The 21,134-nt window shown below is 37.8% G+C and overlaps 1 protein-coding gene across 9 annotated transcripts in view; it reads right to left on the bottom strand.

The window, feature by feature from the left end:
• Positions 1 to 21,134, bottom strand: part of GLIS3 (GLIS family zinc finger 3) — a 662,455-nt gene that overhangs the window by 100,227 nt on the left and 541,094 nt on the right. For all 9 annotated transcript variants that reach the window (XM_029201554.1, XM_029201560.1, XM_029201553.1 and 6 more), the window contains 2 exons: positions 9,311 to 9,472; positions 5,151 to 5,261 (listed from right to left, as the gene is read on the bottom strand). In XM_029201554.1, coding sequence (XP_029057387.1) covers positions 5,151 to 5,261; positions 9,311 to 9,472 — 273 coding nt within the window. The remainder of the gene's footprint in view (positions 1 to 5,150; positions 5,262 to 9,310; positions 9,473 to 21,134) is intronic.

Genomic DNA, 21,134 nt, shown 5'->3' with positions numbered 1-21,134 from the left:
ATTTATATAACAAAAAACTTTCTAAAAGAATTATCTGAGGGACTTCCCTGGTGGTCCAGTGGCTAAGACTCTGCGTTCCCAATGCAGGGGGCTTGGGTTCGATCCCTGGCCAGGGAACTAGATTCCACATGCCTCGACTAAAAGATCCCGCACACAGCAATGAAGATCCCGAGTGCCCAGCGCAGCCAAAGAAAAAAAAAGAAAAAAAGAATTATCTGATAAGATCCTAAAGATAAGGATCTGATAAGGTTCTAAAGAACATGCTTTGAGAAACACTGCTTTACAGGCTAAAAAAGACACTGGGCTAGGCTCAGAGATGCGAATATTTATTTTTCTGTATTCACAAGGCTGAAAACAGTTTTTCCATTACCTCCAGAAATGAACAGATGTTTTTTCTCACTAACTGTTTACTCTCATGGACAACCACCCCTACCCCTCCACCTTCCCACACCCAAATGTGAATTCTCAATTCCTTTTTAAAAGCTCCAATCACCATGTAGCATCAAAATGTTCTCAAAATCATAGCTGGTTTCATACTGTATCGACTTAAAATAGAAGCCTCCAGGCAATTGGTTTCAACTCCAAATCAGTATAATCAATCTGGGGTTAACTTGACTTTTTTAAATTTAAATTTAATTATTAGTTAGCATCATTATTTTGAACCAAAATTGTTTGTTTTACAAAAGCATACCTAGCACCTTTCTTGAAATCCATTACCCTCAACTGAGACATCAAGACATTCAGGCAGGTAGTATGTCTCACCATCATTCTGAGGTGTAAAGTACGTAATTTGTCAGCAACAATTGTTAAAGTAGAAAACTTAATGTGACCCACTTAAAACAAACACACACACTAGTGCCCTTTAAATGTCATCCCTGTAACAGCATCACTATTACTCAAATTCCAATATGATTTCCTAAATGTGAGAGGAAGAAGGGGAGCTACCAGTTCATCTTGAAATAATATATTTGTAATATGTGCCTATGACTGACATTCCATTGAGAGTTGGAATGATTTTTAATTTATTCCTGAGCAGGAAAAAAAAGGAATGAAGGAAGGAAGGCAGGAAGGAAGGGAGGAAGGGAGGCAGGGAGGATAGAAAGAGGATTGTCAAAATCTGGGAAGGCCTCTGATTGTGTACCCCATTTGTATATGCCGTATGCCACGTAGATGATGACAGAAAACAACTGATAGAAAAGTGAGCCTCACTAGCTCTTTTATACATGCTTTCATTCAGGGGAAAATGTATTTTTTCACATAGCTTTTTTAAGATTCCAACAACTGCACAAAGCAAGGTGAGCCTATGTTGTATTTAATGAAATTGTTTATAGTTTTGAGTACATATGGGGTGGTGGTGGCTCTGAACAGATTCCAGAGAATCATCAGTTCCACATGAAGAGAGTTGCATTAAATAAGCAGCTCTATTTTAGCCAGAAAGCTATATAAAGCTGTTCCCTAAGTAGGAAATATACATACGTGTTGCATTCACATTATACTTGCTTGGTTTAAAACAGCCCACATAGAGGTCACAAAAGTGAAAGTTATCAACCATGGTGAGTCAAAGGTGAACGTTTAACAAACATTTAACGAATCACACCCAAAGTCTGGAATCTCTGTGGAAGTGTGAAATGGACGAAAGATTCATGTCATCTCTAACTTCTGGCCCAGCATTCTTTGCATTCACTTTTAAAAAGTCCATGTTGGTAGCACGCCAGAGTTGAAGGAAACCTCCTTGTTTATGGCACTTCCAAGGTGAAAATGAAAAATTCTGATAAAGCTCACAGGCTTGAGGAAAATTTCAAGTGGCTTATTGCCTTAGTTTTCTCTTATTTCAACACTCATTATCAGACAGAATTGAAGGACGGATTCTGTCTTTTGCTCTGCAAGCTGAATTCTATTCTGAATTCTACTCTGGAGACCATAGCTGGTGACTTGAGTATTTTGCTGCTCATTTAGCTGTGTAGCCCACTATTTAATGGACTCAAGATCTGCAAAGCACATTCGATGGAAGAAGTCTGTATGTCACCTGATGGGATGTGTGGGTGTGCACACATTAGACAAAGAGAAAAGTTACTCTCTGCATGCAATGAGCCAAATTATCCCAATTCTTTTGCAGAGAGTTTTTTTTTTCCCTTCTTCTTTCTTTTCATAGCTTGAATAATATTAAGCTGAGATTTCAGGTTCTTGGTTTTCAGTAGGATCCAACAGGTGTGGGAAAAGGGCCACATGCCCATGACCAGGGCATCACTTATGAGATCTCTACCCATCCTAATAGACATTTGTCTTATGGGTGAGGATGCCTTGTCACTGGCCATGATTTCACTGTAGGACTTCATAAAGCCGGCCATGTTAAGACCAAAATAATGTCATTTAGTGTCTAGGGGGAGGTTAAAAAGAGGATTAGAGGCAGGCAGGCAGGCAGGGTATATTAAACAAGTCCATGACTAACAGGGTGTGACAGAAAAGGGTTTTATTCTTTTCAACAAAACAATTCCCTAGGGCTGGGACCATTTCTCCACAGTGCCTTTATCACCTTGGAATTTTTATGGTTATTTTTGATGAATTCACATTTTTGTAAAGGCTTTTTGAAATGATGCCAGTTTTCAATTTTTAATTAAAGTCGTAAATAATCTTAATTCTGCCTTAAAAGGGTTATTGTTTCTTACTTTTTTTTATTATTGCTGCCAGGAAATATTTCAAATACCAAGCCCTGATGTGAATAGCACTTAGAACCTCTCTGAGGTCTAGTAACAACATTGTACCATGTAAATACTACACACCGGAATACCAGCTCGAGGTTTGAAAATGTGGATTGATTGATTTGAGGTTTATTAGCACTGCTTCTCCTGGGAGTGACATTTCCCCTTTTTATTGGATGGAGCAACTTTCATCATTTTAATTTCCACAAATTAGTCCATTACAGATCCACACAGGATTTTTTAAATCTTCAGATTAAAAGGACAGGTTAAAATTTGGAAAGTAAACACAGTAACTTGTCACTAAGGACTAAGCAATGAACGTCAGAACGTCAGCCAAATCCAATTCAACCACTCGCAGGAAAAACAGTGAACATCAAAAGCTAAATCACTGGAGAGATAATACCTCATTTTACACAAGACAAAATTAAGAGAATATTGTAATATCTGACATTAGATTATAATACTGCTCCTTGAAAGCATATCCTTGTTATCTGGATTGCCTGTTGAAGGCTGTCTGCAAATTGTTTATAAATTTGTATTCTGTAGTCTTAAGATCTGATTTTCTTTTTAAATTAGTGCTTCAAGAATCTTTCACATAATCAAAACTACTCTTCCTTTATAAAGAGATTGAAACACACCATTTTTGAACAATAGAAACCATTAGTAATTCCTAAAAATATCCCATTATGTTTTCATACCTACTGTCAACCTAGGTTACCCTCTTAAGCTGAATATCATATTATTGCTTACTTGTCTACATGTGAGACTTACATTCTGTCATGCCCATGACAGTTGTTATTCTCTGTGAAGGTGCTCTTCAATCTGACGATAGATTGGCTATTACAGTAAAACCTCATACATTTGGGACAACTTGGAGGTGGAGAGTGGTCAGATTTAGGGGGAAGAAACTCTCAGCAAGGTTTATTTTTTAACAAGCACAACTTATTACTTCAAGTTTATAAGATATACATGGATAATGACAAAAAACATTAGACAATGGTCCTCCTATACAGTTAACAGTATGCAACAATGGTGTGTTATTTTAAGAATTAAGCATCCTCCTTACAACTTTATGTATATTATTAATTCACTTAGCAGTTTCTTTGCTGTTTTAGAATACAGGAACATATCCAATCCATGTTGAAGGATCATCTATTATCATCTCTTGATAATGATCATCTGTTATCAGTTTACTGGGATTCCAATTAAAGACACTTAACTATATTTATAGAGAAAAAAATAATTTTAACAATTGACTTACAAGAGTGGGTATGTATGCCGTTAAGAATATCTATTTTTAAAAAAAGAATATCTATCAAATCCTTCTGACTGGCCATTTTTCTAACTCACAGCAAAGGGGTCAAATTGTTTCCATATATGAGCCCTCAACTGGCATTGTGCTAACACCTCTCAAGGAAGAAAAAATCTCAAGTAACAAAAAGATTACAGAGCATTTCCCAACATAAAAGAGTTAAATCCCTATAAATCATAAAAGAATAAAAGATTCTAGTTAACTAGAAGCCATGGTGATCTGAAAACCACAGCCATAGGGTTTAATCACACCATGGGGTTCAATCACTTGAAATAAGCAGAGTCTTAAACTTCCCTTAAATTTGTTATGAAGGGCCCTTAGATGAACCAGGTACCCATCTGAACACAAATGAAACACTCAAAAAGCCAAGGTCAGGTCAACTTATTTTCTGCCATGATCAGAAGATACTTTTTGGTCCAAAAATTTACAAACTCAGTTATTAGAAAATCCTTGAAAGGCAGTAAGCTCCTCATTTCTCAAGGTGTTAAAGTACAGCATGGTCAACCACTTGCTGGAGATTTTATGAGGTCAGGAGAATAAGTCAGGTGGGTTGGCAGGTTGATCTTTAACATTTCTTCCAAATCTGAGAGATACTATAATTTCTATGAACTTTGAGAGATGCACTAAGCCCTCATCGATGTCAAAGTAATTTTAGGTTCAATTCCTTTCTCAGACTTTCTTACGTAATACTTATTAAGGAATGTGTTTTTTTCTAAGCTTAAAGGGAAGAATGCTCTATACTTACCCTACCTGCTTCATCAGACGTAATTATTTTAGCCAATTGATATTTTATGAAAAAGCACTTATCTCCAGAAAGGGTTTTTGTTGTGCTGTTTTTCCCAATTCAATTTTCTTTAGCTATTTGGACTGAATTTTGTTACTTTCCAGTTTAGGTGACTTTCACTAATTTCCTCCAATTCCTATTATACAAACCCTCCCCAGAAATTCATATCTGGTTACATCAGTTATGAAAATCACAGCCTTGCTACTACTTCATGGATGACTTCTCTACTCAGAGTCTAAAACATGTTATACCTTGAGAAGTATGAGAATCACCAATGCCCTGCAGAAGCTCCCAGTACTGCAAGAGGAATTTAAATGTGCTTGTCCTGGCTGGATAAATTCTCTTTTAAAATTACCTTTTTCCTTGCTTGCTGATCTTTGGAAGAATGTGCCTTCACATGCTTTCTTAAGGAGCTTGGGTCTGTGTAGCGTTTGGTGCATCCTGGAATTTGACAAGCATAAGGTTTCTAAATAAGAAAGAAAGAAAGAAACAGCTGTGGTTAAATCATAAAGGTAACTGGGGAAGGTTTACTCAAAGACGACTGACTTCAGAGCATGAACTGTTACCAACTGACTGACGTGAAATGCTACGTAATACTCATTCATTTTAATTAGAAAGCCCAGAAAGTTTGCATCAAGGCGAAGAGAAGAGTAAACTTTCAAGAAACAAAGAGATGGCTTATCTTTGAAGATTTTTAAGAGACTGCTACAGAATGCACTCTTACCGCGAAACCTCCTGTGGCATTTTTCAATATGGAAATTATTAGTATCTTCAGTCATACTTACAGTTATGTTCCCCTGAAAACAATCTTTGGTACTGTCAGAAATTAGGAAACACATACTCTTTAAGAGTTCAGGTATAAAGAAGCTGTAGAAAAGTCCAGAAAAGACTGGGAATGTTTCAGAAGAAACCTGATTCAGAAAGAGAGAGGGAGAAAATTAAAAGGGAAAATTAGTGGAAAGTGAGTAAAAGACAGTAGGTTTCAAACAACAGACACATGAAAAATCAGCCAGAGAAACATTAATATTATTAGTAGTAGAGGAGTCCTGGTGTTAAGCCTGGGTTAGGTGAATAAGCCCTTGGCTGAGCATGACGAGAACACAAGTTTTGGCTACTCCAATTCCCCCATACGCCTGAGAGATGTAAGGTGTGGAGCCTAAGGCAGAGTCTAGAATCTTTTATTTTCATGTCCCTGGTGATTGGTAGATGCTAATTAGGAATGATGAATTAATGAATGAGAGCACTACACATTGATTCAAATTTTAGCAACTATTCCTATTGTAACAACGAAATTCAAACCAAAGGTTTGGGAATACGGCTTTTAAATTGTAGAATAAATAAAAATCTGCTTATCCTAAGAACTGAAAAAAATCACAAGATTAACTGTGTTTATAAGATGTATTAACAGTCACTCATCTACTTAGTATCTCATCAGGTGACATATTAAAGCTATGCCTGCATGAGGTGAAATGTAAGGAAGAGAATTAAAACCCTGTCTCTACAATAGAATTCTTTCTTTAGAAACCTGCTTATTCTGTTGACCTAACCCTCCCGAAAAATCAGTTTTTTTTCCCCTACTGTTTATATTTTGTTCCTGTTTTCATGCACTTGCTTGTCATTTTGTAGGCCAACATATATGTGGATTATATTATTTGCCCTGCAGGAAGCCATATATGTGATTCACTTTTTTTGTTGCTACTGTTACCATTTTTGATTCCAAGAACAAGGTAAAGTCATGAATATATAATTCAGTTTGATACTCCCAATTTGAATTCTAAGTTTGATTATCTGATGTGTTTGTTCATCGACTGACTGATTGATTGAATGAGTAAATCACCCAGCAACTCTTTTGCTCCCGTAACATGCTGGACACTGTGTTACATATCAGGGATCTAACAGTGAACAATGGATGAACCAGCCTCTCAATATGTCACAGTTTCTGCAAAATGATGAGCCAATTATGGGCTGAAGTCACTTGCCAAGGAAGTTTCCATTGGGTAAACAAAGGTTTCCTTTAACCTGGGAATCTCTTCTGGGTTCACACAGCTTTCTTGCCCTAGTCTTCCCTGTCCTGCCCTGGTGTTATGGGGGCAATTAGCCAACATCTTTATTGGCAGTCATGCTGTGACCACATAAGCTCATGTTTTGAGCATTAGAGATGTTGCATGTAAAAATCTTTGGGAATATTAACATGTTATATAAATCGATGCCATAATTATCACAATAGTCACCATTACTTGGGTTAGAAAGATAAGAAATGGGTAATGTCATTTTGTATTTGATTTTGAGATGTCACTCTCTCCCCTGCTATCAGCCACCTGGGATCAGTATGCCAAAAGAGCAACATCAGGGGATGGTCTAAGTGGTACTGATATGCTGGTCATTTTAACTCAGATTACCTGAGCTTTAAATGGCATGCTACACTTCATCAAACTATATTCTTCATTATTTTCCATTTGTACGATAAAACTATTTCCCCTGTTGAGACATTAAGATGCTAATAGAGAAATGAATTAATAACACTTTTCAGGGTTAGAATTATGAACTCAGTAATTTTTATGGGGAAATCATTTTCCTATAAGTAAAGAATCCATTTAATTGAAGAAATACTTTATCCAAAATTCTGACAGCATTAGCGTAAGGAGTACTTAATGAAAGGGAATGGGGACCTAAATTTAAATAATAAATTCTACAAGCAACTACAGTTTCCTTCTTTAAATAAATGTCTAATTTCTTAAAATTGTAGAGGATTTTAAAAGAACTTACCAATTTGTTAAATGCATTAAAAATTTAAACAGAAGGTAGTTTGGACTTCAAAGGAAAAATGATGGTTTTAAAAGATTTAATAGAGAAATAATTTAAAAAAATAAAAACAGCTAAGTCTTAAAAGCTACTGCATTGAACTTAATCATGAAATTATTATCTTAGGTAGCTTTCCTCAAAAGTTTTTAAAAGGGATATATATTTTTTAATTCAAAATGATTTTAGAAAATGCTCTTAGTTTGATTAGCTAAAATTAGCTCCAAGCAAAGAAGGGTATTGTAGAGCCATAACACTTAGCCTTACAATAGTTCTTTCAAACTATAGATAACTAGCTAGAGAAGAAGCAATTTCTCAAGACAATCTTGTCTCATGAATGTTCATTCTTCCATGATAAAGTTTAATGACAAATTGGAAAATTTATTAGATTCTACCAAGACCATTTTAGACATATAAAATCGGGCATTTTAACATAATTCATTCTTTTTTTTCCTTCTTCTACCTTTAAAAAATACTGCTATTCACCAAATTTATTCACTTAATATTCCATTCTTTTGGTCCTAAAATCACTGAATTCAATTCAGCTATAGCAGAAAGGGTCCATCTTACACCCATATTACTCTAATTATATTTCAGATATTTACTAGGCAAACCATCCCATTTATATATATATCAGGAGGTAATTCTGTTTAGAAAGGTTATGTGACATATAGCTAAAATGACTTCTATTAGTATGACTAATAGAGACTAATATAAAATTTAATAAATATGTCAGCTATAACATCAGAAGAATCTTAAATATGTATGAGAAGGTGTGTAGAAATAACAGTATCTTTTAAAAATTCAAATTCTGGTGTAGTTTAATAATAGACATCAGAATGTTAACACTGAAAAAGTACTGTCATGAATACATTACTTGCAAGAACGTGGGATAAGAGATCTGTGATGTGTATAATACATTTATCCTGATGGCTTTGTTAAGTGAACTAAAATTACATATAATCTACCTGGCCTCATGTAAAGAAAATGGCATCAAAACCTGAGAAATGCAAAGGAAGACAATCAACATAATTTAGAAAATAAAAGACAGAGTCAAGGAAAGGGCATTAGCAAATGAACAAAATGTTTCAGCACTAAGAGAGTTAAGGTTTATGTCAATGGATATGTGGCTGTTAACACATAGGAAGCGTGATGAAACTGAACCCTTGGGAAAGATTTGCTGATTCTTTTTAGATCACTTGAAGGTGAAAATACCATGTGGTTTCTAAAGCAAAAGGCTAGATTCACTTTCAAAAATCATGCCAGTCTCAAAGTTCTTATGTCAAGAAGAAAAGAACCAGGGTAAGAAAAAAAGTGCTTCCTATTTCTAACAATAGCGTATCTTACCTATCTTAGTATATCTTGATATTTGAACACTTACTTCAATGTCCAATCTCTAGGAGTCATTCTCTGTACTAAAATCTACTATACGACAGCCCCTAAAGTGCCTTTGCTTTGTATACAGAGGTAACCAAGGAACCCCCTTTGTCCCAGGCAGCTGTAATATTTAGGATAACTTGTGACTACAGAAAAATGGAAAAGAACGAACCAAACAGGGCCCCTTCTGGCTCTTTACCAGGTTTCACTGCTGCCCTTGGCAGTCTCCCTATAACCTGCAGGTCATAAAGCAAACACCTTCACCGTCCCACTGTCAAACGGGCACTTCCGCACACCGGGGCTTGGGGCTGGAAGCTGGAAAGCTCCTGCAGTTCTTACAGTGTCCAGATGTGTCCTCTGGTGCTTGGCGCGGTCACTGGAGTTACTGAATGCCTTCTGACAGCCCGGATGCTGGCACAAATACGGCTTCTCGCCTGTGTGGCTCCGCAAATGAATCTTGAGATTTTCGAGCCTTGAGAAGGCCTTCTTGCAACCTTCAAACTGCAAAAAAGAAAACAATTTTTGGTTGTTGAGAAGGACTTTGAATGTTTGGGGTTGGGGGACAGGAAAAATAAATGTCCATAGTTTGTACTTAGCCTAAAACAATAAAAATAAAAATGAAATCCAAACAGTAACAATATTACTTCTAAAAAGATCCGTATGTTTATGTGAACTGCATTTTTCCACTGAATATACATGCCACTTTCCATACCAGATTTGGGTCCCAAACTGATTTTTGTGATTACTTATGTCAGAGAAAATTTGCTGAGAGCCATCTGGCTCAGTTAATAAAAATACACTAATGCGTGCCTTAAAGGTTTGTTAAAAAATTAACACACTTTTCCATTTCCAAATTGGTCCAAATTGAAAGAATCAGGAAGGAAGAAACTTTTTACAACTAATAAACTAACAAAAAAGAGTGATGTATGAGAAAAAAAAGTAAATAGACTATCCAAGAGTGAGAGATGAAAAGGACATGTGTCTGCTGAATCATTAAGATCATAAACTTTCTTAACTCTATCTTAAGTGGTTTTCAACTCCCAAGAGTGACCCTGTTAATATACAGGGTGATGCCAAGCCTAACGAGATAAAGTTTTTAACATGCTTTTAAAAAGGAACTGGAAGACAATTCATTTACTGCTAAATCATATTCCAAATAAAGTTATAGTTTTATTTATTTCTATTTTTTTAAGAAATTTTGTTACCTGGTTCTTAAAGAGAAGAGCTTAAAATAAAAAGTTGAAGATCTCAAGAAATGCTTCATTGGTTTGTCAATAATATTTATTGATGGTAATATTTACTTACTGTCTTCTGTGGGCAAAATATCAGCTACTGTTAGAGGGTCAAAGTGATTTCAATCCTTGAAGTGACAATCTAATAGAAAATGTGTTAGAGAAAGCCTATACATGAAGCATAAATGTGAGATGGGCCTTTATCCTTTAACTTTCTCTTTGATGCTAAGCCCGAGAATATTATGCCCTTTTGACAATTTTAATGCCATTAGAGTTCCCAATGCAAGGAAAACTGCAATTAAAAAACTATCAGGGACTTCCCTGGTGGTCCAGTGGTTAAGCCTCTGCGCTTCCAATGCAGCGGGTGCGGGTTTGATCCCTGGTAGGGGAACCAAGATCCCACATGCTGTGGAGCATGGCCAAAAGAAGAAAAACCCCAAACTATCAGAACAAAACATAATATGTTTACTGCAATTAAGAAACCTCACTCCTTAGAGAGGAATGTGGGGCTGGTGGGGAGAACAGAAGTAAAGAAGGGTAAATTGAAGATGGTTTTCATTAAAAATTAGCAGGTATAACTTAAGTTTACTACAAGAAATGCTATAAAATTCCTTGGTTCTCTTACTTATTGTAACAGATGAGTACATTGTCCATGAAGGGATGACACAGAGCTGGCCAGGTTTTGGTTATTTGAATTTTCACCTTTAAGTAAAGGATGAACTAAGGAGGAAGAATAATCGAACATGTCACAACTCCATCTATTTAAGTTGTCCAGATTTTGCATGCTGGAGTATTTTAAGAAATTTATGAAAGTTGCACTTATTTTTGATTGAGAGTTATACATGTTTCACAGACATATGTTGGTTTATTTCAATTTTGATATTTTGCTTAAAATAATTTTGGTGTTTTCCTGATTTCTATTTCACATAAAAATAAATTTAGCCCGAACAGAAGATGATTGCTGACGAAGAGTGAAAGGCATATAATGTTATATCGCTAGAGGGAGAGGGGAATTAAGTGGTTTATTTCTTCAGGTTTTCAAATGGGTCTCAAATTTGAGAATAAAGGGGCTCAAAGATAACCCCCAATTCATGGCTAAGAGGCCTCTGCCAACCAAACCTCTGTTTTTAAGGTTCACTCTGAATGATAACTCAGTGCAAACTTCTGGAGCTCAGTTCATTTGTCTTAGAATCACCTGGTAGATTAGACCACACTTAGGTCTAAAATGAGCTTGTGGTTTTGGACGCATCAAGCCTGTAGCCTAGTTCCTAGCAAGGCTGTTTTGTAGGGTGGGCACCATTCTGGGGCCAGCTCCAGGGGTGCATACCCAGACCTGAGTAGGCCCCAACAACCACTCCCTTCTATAGTCACCCTAGCTCTTGGTCGGAGAGAAGGCTCCACTGTCTCGGCACCAACATGGGAGTGGAGAACCACTTTAGAATATATTAATGAGGTTTCTGTGAGCACCAGACAGATAAGACCCCTGGATCTACCACAGAGTGATTAGAGGGGATCCCAAACATGTCCTAGAACTAATTCCAACTGCCCACTTCATCAGATGTAAACTGAATGTAGATTAGCATTTCTAAGGTCTCTCCAGTTAAATGTCCATGTAAATGTCCAGTTGAACTCAGTTAATTGCTAGTGTTATTGTTAACAGAAGTAATGATCAAAGACCAAAGAGCTTGCTACATTCCAAGCAAATCAGTGAAAAGTAAACTATAGCTCAGAACATCCTGACCATTTTTGAAAAATAGCAAAGATGGGCTTCCCTGGTGGCGCAGTGGTTGAGAGTCCGCCTGCTGATGCAGGGGACAAGGGTTCGTGCCCCGGTCCGGGAAGATCCCACGTGCCGCGGAGCAGCTGGGTCTGTGAGCCATGGCCGCTGAGCCTGCGCGTCCGGAGCCTGTGCTCCGCAACGGGAGAGGCCACAAAAGTGAGAGGCCCGCGTACCACAAGAAATAAATAAATAAATAAATAAAAATAAAAATAGCAAAGATGGAGGAAAATATGAGCACCCAGACTGAAAATGACAACAAAAAGATTATCAGTAAAATCATGAAAATCCAACTGATCTCAGATGTTTCCTCTGTAACAAGAAAGGCCAGAAGACAAAAGTATTTGTAGTACTTGTACTAGCATTATACAATTTTCAGGAGAAAAGATTAAGAGTGAAGGGATTTGACCACACTGAGTTGTATGAATAAAGGCAAGAACAAGGCAACCCCATGTATTCAGGGGCTCGTAATAAACATCAACCACTCACTCTTGTTGAAGAAATTCACTGGGAAGAAACCATGAACGCCAAACCAATAAAATCCAGCATGGAAGAACTGACAAATGGCTCCATGGAGGTGCGCCTAACACCCAACCCATCGCAGGAGTATGCAGAGAATCACACCTGATTGAACGTGCGTGCCACACTAACAATTCTGCAAGAAGAGAAATTAGGTGCTGTTCATTTCTCTAAAGGTGTCTGGATGAAACTTGAAAGCAAATGATTTCATAATGAATCATTATCATTCATTATGGGAATAAACCTGTAATTCAGCACAGGAGTTTCCTCTCCCTCAGGCAATTTTACCCCAAGATTTATAAGTTCAATTAAATGCCAATGCATTAAAAATAAACTAACATTTAGGTAGAACTACACAAGAGTGTTACAAAATACAGCTAAACTGGATGTTTTGGATGTTTGAGTAAATGGATGCTTCGTTTTCTACTTATATTTCTTCATGTTTTCAAAATCTTTCAAAATGAGTCTCACCTTGTAAAGGAACATCTAAACATAAAGGTAAGCCGGAATCATAGAAGGAGAGTTTCCTTGAATTTGACCACAAACTTTCTCATCAAGATTCCTGAAGTGCAAAGTCTATCCTGAGATCTAAGGTCCAAATTGTCACCTGACTGTCATTGCCACGAACCAACCTCTACACAAAAATTGACCAATATCTTAGTCCCTGGTCATCCCCTTCCTGGACTTCCTGTAGAGCCAGGAACCTAAGGCCCAGTGACACACAGCTGGGTCATCAGGCCTGAAGTTGCCCGCGGTTCAAACACAAGCCATATATAGAAAGACGAGAGAAAAACAACAAATAAACAAACTCTCAGAATCCAAGGGGGTAGCAGAAGGAGGAAAAGTGGAACAAAAAGAGAGACAAATGCAGAATGGTAATACAGGAGGGAGTGGTGGTGGGAAATGGGTCTGGTACCCACTAGTAATTTTATCTAAATAGCATTCTTTTTTTCCCCCTGACCAATACTGAGTAAGCCCTATGAGCATGGCACTATGTGTTAAGCAATGAGAGGAACAAGATGAACGCAAATTTTACTCATGGGAAGATGGAAGCAAGATCAATGCATATGGCTGGACAGGTCACACAATGGTGAACCTTGAGCAGTGACTCTCAAAGACACGGTGTGCGGACCTGCAGCATCGGCATACCCTTGGGAACTTGTCAGAAACACAAATTCTCTGGCCCAACCCCAGACTTACAGAACAGAAACCTGGGGGTGTGGGCCCAGACATCTGAGTGTTAAGGGGCCCTCCAGGAGATTCGGATGCTACAGTGTGAGTTTGGAATGCCATTCATTTTGTAATCACTGTTGATGTTCTTAAGAAAATCTCCTGACAGAAGTAAAGTGTCTTGCAGAATTCACTCATTTCTAATTGCGACAAGAGTCATATGGGCTTGCAGCAGCCCTGGACTGAAAGGAAACATCTCCATCCCAGGATAAAGCAGGGTTATCTCCATTTGCACTGCAAATGAGACAAAATTCCAGAATGTCAATGTCATACTAGAGATTCTTTAAACTCCTGATTATTTAATCTGTTGCCAAGCAGATGTCTAGTTCTGAAACAGGTATGCCTAACAGTTCCCTCAGTGGCCTCCTGACCAACAAAACATCCCATGTTTCTAGCGTCTACTACATTTCACCGTTGAGAAAAAGCACTGACGGGGAGTCATCATTTTCCAATCGCACATTTCAGTGGCTTTACAGACACATGTAAGAACAATGCATGAAACTGTAAGCAACAGAATTTTAAATCTCATGGGGTTTTGAAAATACTGCATTGTATGAAGCCTCACTCTGAGAAAAATCTCTTTAACTCTGAGGCTGTTTTCAAGTAACAAACCTTAATTAAAAAGTATAAGTTACCTCAAATCCAGAGACCCTTAGCTTGCACCACTTTGTTAATTTAGGAGATTATTTCATATTTAAAGGATCACAACTGGTCTGTAATCACCATCTCTCTCTCTCTCTCTATATATAGGCTTGATTATAGATTGTTGACATTAAGTGGCATTAAGATGACCTTTGAAATATTACTTTCCCTTTCTATTAGAGGCTTTTGTGTATGGTTTTGAAAAGGAAAGACTCATTAGACACCATTAAAATAGGATTTATTCCATATGTGTAACCAGTAATCAAGTAGAATATTACTCCCTCCCCTAATCAGCAATTTAGAGTGTTGAGAAGCACAAGTTCGTATTCAAAGCAGTAATAACAGCAAACCTTTCCCAATCAGGTTTCTATACCATCACTAGTGTCAACAAAACCAAAACAGAAAGGAGTCTATGATGCTGGACACGCTTTTTAAAAATATACATTTGATTTCAATTAAGGCTCAGTGTTTACGACCCTTGGAAGAATAAGTTTTACAATTTCATCAGTCAAGACCAATTAATCCCATTAGTGACAGCTGATACTGCGTCATGCTGTGCAGCGCTGGGGACTGACTGATGAATTACATGCTAGTTTACAACTTCCAGGTACAGCCCAAAGACAACAGAGGTGAAAGGCTTTGGTGGAAAGGTCAGCAAATATTTATAACACTGTGGATATAGTCAAGATGACTTCCACAGTAAGCCCAAGAGTTCAAGTCCACTTGAATCATGGCCATACCTGCAAAAGGTATAAATGAAAGATGGCTTCTTCTGTGACTCAGAAAGAGGGGGCCAAAGGCACGGCTGAGGGCCCAGAGCCACTCCACACATCTGAGAAGAGGTGAGAAATCTGACTCATGTGTTCAGCTGAGATTTATAAGTTTCCTTCCAGGACAGTGCTTCCCATCTTTATGTGCTCATAAGTCACTTGGGCATCTTATTAAAATACAGATTGTGATTCAGTAGGTGTGGAGTAGGGCCTGAGATTCTGCATTTCTAACCATCTCCTAGGTCATACTTCTAAATGTTGAATGTTCAAAGATTCCAGTTTGAGAAGTAAGGTTCTAGGGATCATGAAACCACCCTCAGGTTGAAAATGTACAGTTTGATGGGATTTAAAGAAAAAAAAAAAAAGAGAGATAAAATAAAAAAAGAACTAGAGCAAGAATAAAAAAGTAAAGGGCTTACTTTTGATGAACCAAACTATTGCTGCTTTCTCCTTAAAAGTACAGAAGAGTAAAGTCTAATTGTTAAACTTAGGTTGGGAAGAGAACAGAAAGTGTTGTCTGGGGGAAGAAAAGAAGAAGAAAAGTCAGGGGTAAAAAAGGACAAGAAATCAAAACAGAAAGACTGCAGAAGCACATTGGGACAATCTGATCTTGTTTCTCCTTCACTCTCATTCACATTTGGACATACGGCTTGCCTCGTGCCACCCTGTGGTTTCTGTTCCCAGTGCATTCTTATTAGGACTGGATGCTCCAGCAAATCTTAGTATTTACCACATCAGTTTGTACAAAGTGTTACATAAAGGGAGAAAAAGAAAATAATTCAAATGTTTTGAGGCTTTTAAAAAGTATCTAGGGCTTCCCTGGTGGCACAGTGGTTGAGAGTCCGCCTGCCGATGCAGGGGACATGGGTTCGTGTCCCGGTCCGGGAAGATCCCACATGCCGCGGAGCAGCTGGGCCCGTGAGCCATGGCCACTGAGCCTGTGCGTCTGGAGCCTGTGCTCCGCAACGGGAGAGGCCACAACAGTGAGAGGCCTGCGTACAGCAAACAAACAAATAAACAAAAAGTATCTAGTTCATGAATTTATTAAACTGAATAATATGGAGTTCCTTCCTCTCCATGCTTCATTCAGACTATTAATTCTGTAACGAGGATGGAGAAGATGTCTCTGCAGGTTCTCACTTTGTGATTTTACTCATGTTTTCAGTCTAATCACCTTCTCATCCATAACGGAAGAAGGTACCCACAGAAAACGAGTTTCTATGTTTCCTTTTGGTTGTTAAAGGTAATATCTGATTTTAAAATATTTCAAAGTTCTACCAAGAGAAGCAGTGGCCTCACTGGAAAATTATTTAAAATTGTGGTAGAGTAACCCTGGTTAATTTGATATTTCTCTTTACTTCAAGGAAATCAGTGCACTCCCAAGTGATTTTCCAAACATTCCAAATACCTAAATAGATTTGCACTTGCATTTCCTAGGACAGCCTTCAAAGTTTCCCGGTCCCTTGGCTTGCCTGGGGCAGCCAGAGTGGGGAAGAGACTCTGACACTTTGGCCTCAATGAGTCAACCACTTCAGTGCATGCCACTCATCTGGCATTCTGAAATAGCCTACTATACTCATTTATCCAGATTTTCTGGAACTATTAAAATTTTGTAGAATTAATATAAAACCCTTTCTGTAATGTTTTCCTAAACTGTAATAAAGAGATCCCAGTTACTATGTTTCTCCTTCTTATTCTAGTGTACAAAATGAATCTATTAACTAGCTCAAAAATGCAACTTCCTGGCTTGTTGTGCTTCTTGTTTTTGATTAAGAAATCTGTATAAAACAAAGGTTACCTAAATGGGCAGTATGTATGTGTTTCTTATCGGTTTAAGGCAATTTGTTGTTTTTTTAACATTTTGGGTCATGGGCAGCAGCTGATCTTTAAAAGGACACTCTAAATGAGGTGGCAAAATAAATAAGGGTGTAACATAAAAATTGAAAATGGAAAAAATGTTTTGGAGAAGCTACATGACAATGTAGAGAGAAATATGTTATTTTTGTGCCAACATTTGAACCATATTAAATTTTTATGGAAATTATCAAGTGTCTGGTTTATAAAAATTGAAAGGAGCTGGGGATAAATGGAACCTCATCATGGGCATTATATTCACAACTGGAAAAAGAATACTCCACAGTGCAACACTGATATTTAAAACATATCATATGGCTGTCTCCGGTTATTCAACAAATATAAAATATCATATATTATTCATGTTGTGTCAATACAACGCCAGAAAACTACAATGTCAAGCAAATAATTATTCCGTGAGTGGGTAAATAATGGAAAACTGGTTGTTTGGGGGTTGTTTAAACATAACAATAAGTTGCCTGAATTTTGTTGTTGTTGTTGTTTATTAGCATTGATTTCATGCAGTCTGCAAATATATATCCACTAGAGCATGTATCCTTCAGAGGTTCACAGTCAGACCTCAATAAATGCACTTTGATTACATGCCAGTAGAGCAAATATATTTAAGGCTATGTCGTTGGCCCTGAATAAATATACCGAAAAGAAATCAAACTATTTAATTTTCTGTGTATTTTGTGTATTTTTAATTTTCTGTGTATCTGTGTTTCTGACCACCACATAGTCATATACAATTCCATATACATGGATCTACACAGTACTTCTATTAAGTATATATAAAGTCTACATATAAAAGCAACTGTCATGTATTTTGCTACTCTATATTAAAGAAAACAATTTTTCCAATTTTTTAAGTATCAGTCTATATACCAATGGACCAGGGAATACTGAGTTTCTTGTACATTCAGCACTTTATAGGCTGTGTGGATGATACAAAAGAACCACCAGGCTCCATCCTACCTTTTCTGCATTCACAGTACATTCCAGGAGATAGACATATACTCAGAACAAATTCTGAATCTGACCCAGCCTACTCCAACACCCTCAAATTATTTTCTATATACTAAAGGTGAGGAAAACAGAGATATTGGAGGAGTCATCTTTTGGATTTTAGGCATTATTTTTTGCATTTTAGAAAAATGGCAGAAACATTCTCTAAAACTCTAGTTTCTCTTAAAGGTCTCTCAAATTTCAGAAGACAGATAGGGATAGATGAAGTAAAAGAGAACTAAGTAAGCAGAAGCAAAGGAGAAGTAGAAAAACAGAAACAGAGAAGGAGAGAGAGAGGCTACGGGTCAAAGAAGGTCTTGGCATGTATGCGGTCAGGCCTGTCCCCTCCCCTCTCTCCTCCCACCCTTCCCACTGGACTCCAGGCCAGTCCAGCTGCGGTTCCCTAATTAAGCAGCATGCTCTGCTTTGCCTCTGTCTCCGCTTGTGCTACTCCCTGTGCCTGGTGACATCCTACTGAACCTTTAGCTTGGTGTCACCTCCTCTGTGATGCCTTCCTTTATGCTTTCACCAAGGCACAATGGGCCACTCCCTACACACACAAACCAAGCCTTGCCCACTGCCTTGGTAATGCCTGGAGATACACTAATTGGATTGTTTGTCTCCCCCAGTAGGCTGTGAGCTTTATGAGGATAAGTGACTGAGTCTTATTAATCTTTTTATGGCCAGCACTGGGTACAGTGCTTGGCATATGCTCAAAGTGACCACAGATTATTTGCTAAATAAATGCTAAATGAAATGGAGAGAATGAACTCTTTGTATAAAAAGCATATTGATTTCCTAGACTTCCTTGTGTAGTAAGCTCATTAAGGCCTTTTAATTAGGTAGGGCCAGTTACCATTCTTGATGACATCAAATGGTCAACATCGCAAAAGCTGTAAAATGCTTTATGGGTTTTGCTCTATTTTAATGTTCTATAGAATTACTGTAAAACATACAATTATTTTAATATCTAATCACATGGGGAAACAATACTAATAACAACATATGGCTGTATTTTTTTGTAGATGCAATGCATTAACTTCTTTACTGATGTTCTGAGAAATCTGTAGCAATACTGGTGAAGGGAGTGAGCTGTCTTCCTACCACACCAACTTGAGCTAAACATACACAGACCCACTGGGGATATGTTATTACCAGTAATTCAAGGCACGTAAATGTGTGCCTTCTTCATTCATAAAGGAAAAGAAACTGTTGTAAATTGCCCTAAGCTGAGCTAATATGCTCTCAAATATGCCAGGAAAGAGCCTCGTGCAAAGAAAAAAGATCTTTGGGACCTTGCCCTAAACTGCCTGAGTCAAATATCTCCAAAGAGCAGGTCAATCAATTTCCCATGCCATGCCTCTGCTCACCATCCTATAGCCAGCCTCTCTGAATGGGAGGCAGCCATTACAGCCCCATATAATCCCAGGTTATAACCATGCCTAAACCCAGAGCTTTCTGTATTCAGAGTGCAAGGGGCTGTAGCAAGGCCTTGGCTCTGCCTTTCCTGTTGGCAGTGGACTGGCTCCCCTGTAATTGTCTTTGACTGCAAAGAGGAGAAATGCCACTGCTTGCCTTCAGTTTTATTAAGAATTGGCATGCTTGGTTTAACAGAGCTAAGCAATATATTTATTTACTATGGTGTTTCCCAAAATGATTGCTGAATTCTGTCATCTCTTGACTGAGAAACTGTTTGTGGGTTGCAACAGAATGTATGCTAACATACATACAGCAACACAAACTTCCAAGACAAACTGTTTAAGTCAATTTGCTATCATATAGGCACACAGGTGCAAATATGTGCATATGTACTTGTGGGTACAGCCATGGGCACACACTAACACTTGCACACATATCCCACACAGATTCTGTAATAAATGTGTATATTTAAGATCTGTGTGCAGGGGTATAGAGGCAAGCATGAATTTGCCAAGAGAGAAAAGGAAATTCACACACGAAGAGAATAATTTACCATAAATTGGCCCACACTGAATTTACTCCAAAAAACAGAGTGCAAGATGCCAAATTTTTAATGGCTCTTACTTTTCCAGATCTGGCCCTGACAAGCTTTGGAAGAGATGCAAGTGGGCAGGAAAGATGGGATTAAAAAATTATATCTTAAGCCTTTTCACTTTCAAATGTAAAATTTCCACCACTGTGACAGGAGGAAAGAGTGTGGCAGGGATATTTTCCTGACACCATGCTTTTCTCAACAAAAAGCCGTCGATTTTCATTATGCACTGCTTAAATATAAGTTCTGTACTTGCTAAAAGTCATCTGTGTCTGGCTGCTTAAAAAAGAAGCAGATATGAAAATAATGGAACTAAAACCTTGCATTAGCCCTGGCAGCCATTACAAAGGTGTGAGCTCAGAGGGATGTAGCTTCACAGTCCGAGAACTGACAATCCTTTGTGACAACCCACAAGATTTGTCAAGGCCACTCACTCACTTGCTTCCAAAGTGCATCATCTCCAATATTCTTTCTTTCACAGCTGAGCTTTTCTGCATGGCTTTCCCATCACATGTCTGACTGGCAAGTAGCAGGTGCTCAGAAAATCTCCCAATTCTTCTACTTGCTCTTCTCCTTCCTGGTTCTGATTTTAAACTACCTATCCCATCTATGAGCCCTTCTCCTTTTTGTTTTGTTGAGAAAATCACCTTCCTATATATATGTCCATGGTTCACCCATGGGCAAGAAACTATCATCAAATTCATTAACCCCTTCCAAGTATGACCTTTTAGGTATTGAGACCCACAGAGTATTCAATCACTGTATGCATGCACTGAGTCTGATCCCTACAATTCTTAAGCAAATACCTTGGCTAAGAATTGTAATCTCAATCCCCTTGACTATTCTACTTAATGCAACTTCAACCCTCCCCTCCCTGGCCCTGAACATGACTCCATTTATCACAAGAATAATAGGGCTACATAAAATATTACCTAAAATTGTCAAGTTTGTGGTGTATGTGGATCATCTCAGATGTTTTAATTTGATGAATTTAAATTACAATTGTTTCTTATTCTCCAAAGAAGTAAAAAAATGAGTAAAAGATATTGTTTCTAAGATATGTTTCTTGCTTTATGTCCTTAGCCATCTTACAGAGCCAACAATCCTGACGTGAAAATAC

This window comes from Monodon monoceros, unplaced genomic scaffold, assembly GCF_005190385.1.
Source record: "Monodon monoceros isolate NGI ecotype Baffin Bay Population unplaced genomic scaffold, NGI_Narwhal_1 Super_Scaffold_5, whole genome shotgun sequence".
In the NCBI taxonomy this organism is placed as follows: Eukaryota; Metazoa; Chordata; class Mammalia; order Artiodactyla; family Monodontidae; genus Monodon; species Monodon monoceros.
Note: the sequence above shows the minus strand (reverse complement) of the source record. Positions and strands in the feature narration are given on the sequence as shown.